General features: G+C 45.0%; 1 protein-coding gene across 1 annotated transcript in view; it reads left to right on the top strand.

The window, feature by feature from the left end:
• The window catches only part of LOC118403436, a 21,038-nt gene that overhangs the window by 15,750 nt on the left and 3,867 nt on the right, over positions 1-1,421 (top strand). The window contains exons 3-4 of the mRNA XM_035802151.1: positions 90-325; positions 762-917. Of these exons, the coding sequence (XP_035658044.1) occupies positions 90-325; positions 762-917 (392 nt within the window). The remainder of the gene's footprint in view (positions 1-89; positions 326-761; positions 918-1,421) is intronic.

Raw genomic sequence — 1,421 nt, 5'->3', positions numbered from 1 at the left:
CCTTATGAATCGAATTGGTATTACAGTTAAATCTAGAGTCCTTGTTGATTTTAATTATTTCTTCCTTTCTTTGATTTGCTTTGCCAAAGGTAACCTTCACTTATCGGATTGGCTGGAGACGGTCGTGGTCATCTCATACGAAATGTTACCAGAACACCATTGACAGCAGGACTCGACTAAGTGGACTTGGGCATTGGAAATCGACATCAGGATGGCAACGACAGGCATCATACTACTGTACGGACTTCAGTGTCGTGGAAGACTGGCAGCAGGGCGAAGATTCGTTCAGCATGACATTTCCCAGCACCGGAAAACATTTAGTAATGTACAAGCATCTCTTTCAACACTTAGCTGCAAAGTTCCGAACACAATATACTTAAAAATATGCTCTCACTCCCTCCCCCTCTCCCTTTCTCTCTCTCTCACTCTCTTCCTCTCTGTCTCTCACTCTCTCTCTCTGTGTCTCTCTGCCTTTCTATTTCTCTCTCTTTCTCCCTCTTTCTGCCTCTCTCTGTGTCTCTCTGTACCTCTTTGTCTCTTTCTGTTTCTCTCTCTGTCTATGTCTCTGTCTATGCCTCTCCGTCTATGTCTCTCCGTCTCTCTCTGTCTCTCTCTGTGTCTCACTCTGTGTCTCACTGTCTCTGTCTCTCTCCCTCTCTCTCTGTCTAACCTTCATTGACGTATTTACAAGTTCGCTTTCTACCAGGCATACCTAGTTACAGTCTCAGGTATTAAAAGTATGAACTATAATGTTTATGTAGACAATCCGGCTACTGCTGCTGGATCACGGTACGGCGTCCAGATGGCTCCTCACATGATCCCCGTTGGCACGTGGAGACTCACGTGCAACTTGATGCCAGGTCAGACACCGGCAAGCCCAACTCATCTCCCATCACAGCAAGCTCACCTATATACAGGTAAGTACAATTAGTCCGAGAGGAAAGTTTATGATATGGGAAAGTATATGATACGCGCGACTGGTATTCCAGGCCCTTTATCATAAACCGTACCGTATGTTACAGCAGAGTCGAGCCGAGTACGGACCGTTAGTTATCATGAAGTTCCAGATTGAGCCGCTCTTTGGAAACCTATAGTCTCTGTGTGTAGTTTATCCAGTGCCCTGTAGCTAGCTGTACGCCAAAATGCATTTGCCTTTCGGATAGGCACTTTACACCCTGCTCCTTACATAGGTGAAAATACTTGTCGGAAAGCCGTGAGGTTCCACGCTCCCAATAAAACGTACGACAAATAACGCCCCCCTACCTCGCCCCCCTTTAGCGATTTCGCCCCCCCCCCCCCAAAAAAAAACGGGTTTACATGACATGTTAGAAGTTGATTGGTATAAATCACAAAATGCAGTTTCAGAATGATATAAGTACACGAGTTTGATACATAACTCAATTCATAGTATCAATATTAAA

The sequence above is a fragment of the Branchiostoma floridae genome, chromosome 16, assembly GCF_000003815.2.
Source record: "Branchiostoma floridae strain S238N-H82 chromosome 16, Bfl_VNyyK, whole genome shotgun sequence".
Taxonomy (NCBI): Eukaryota; Metazoa; Chordata; class Leptocardii; order Amphioxiformes; family Branchiostomatidae; genus Branchiostoma; species Branchiostoma floridae.
Note: the sequence above shows the minus strand (reverse complement) of the source record. Positions and strands in the feature narration are given on the sequence as shown.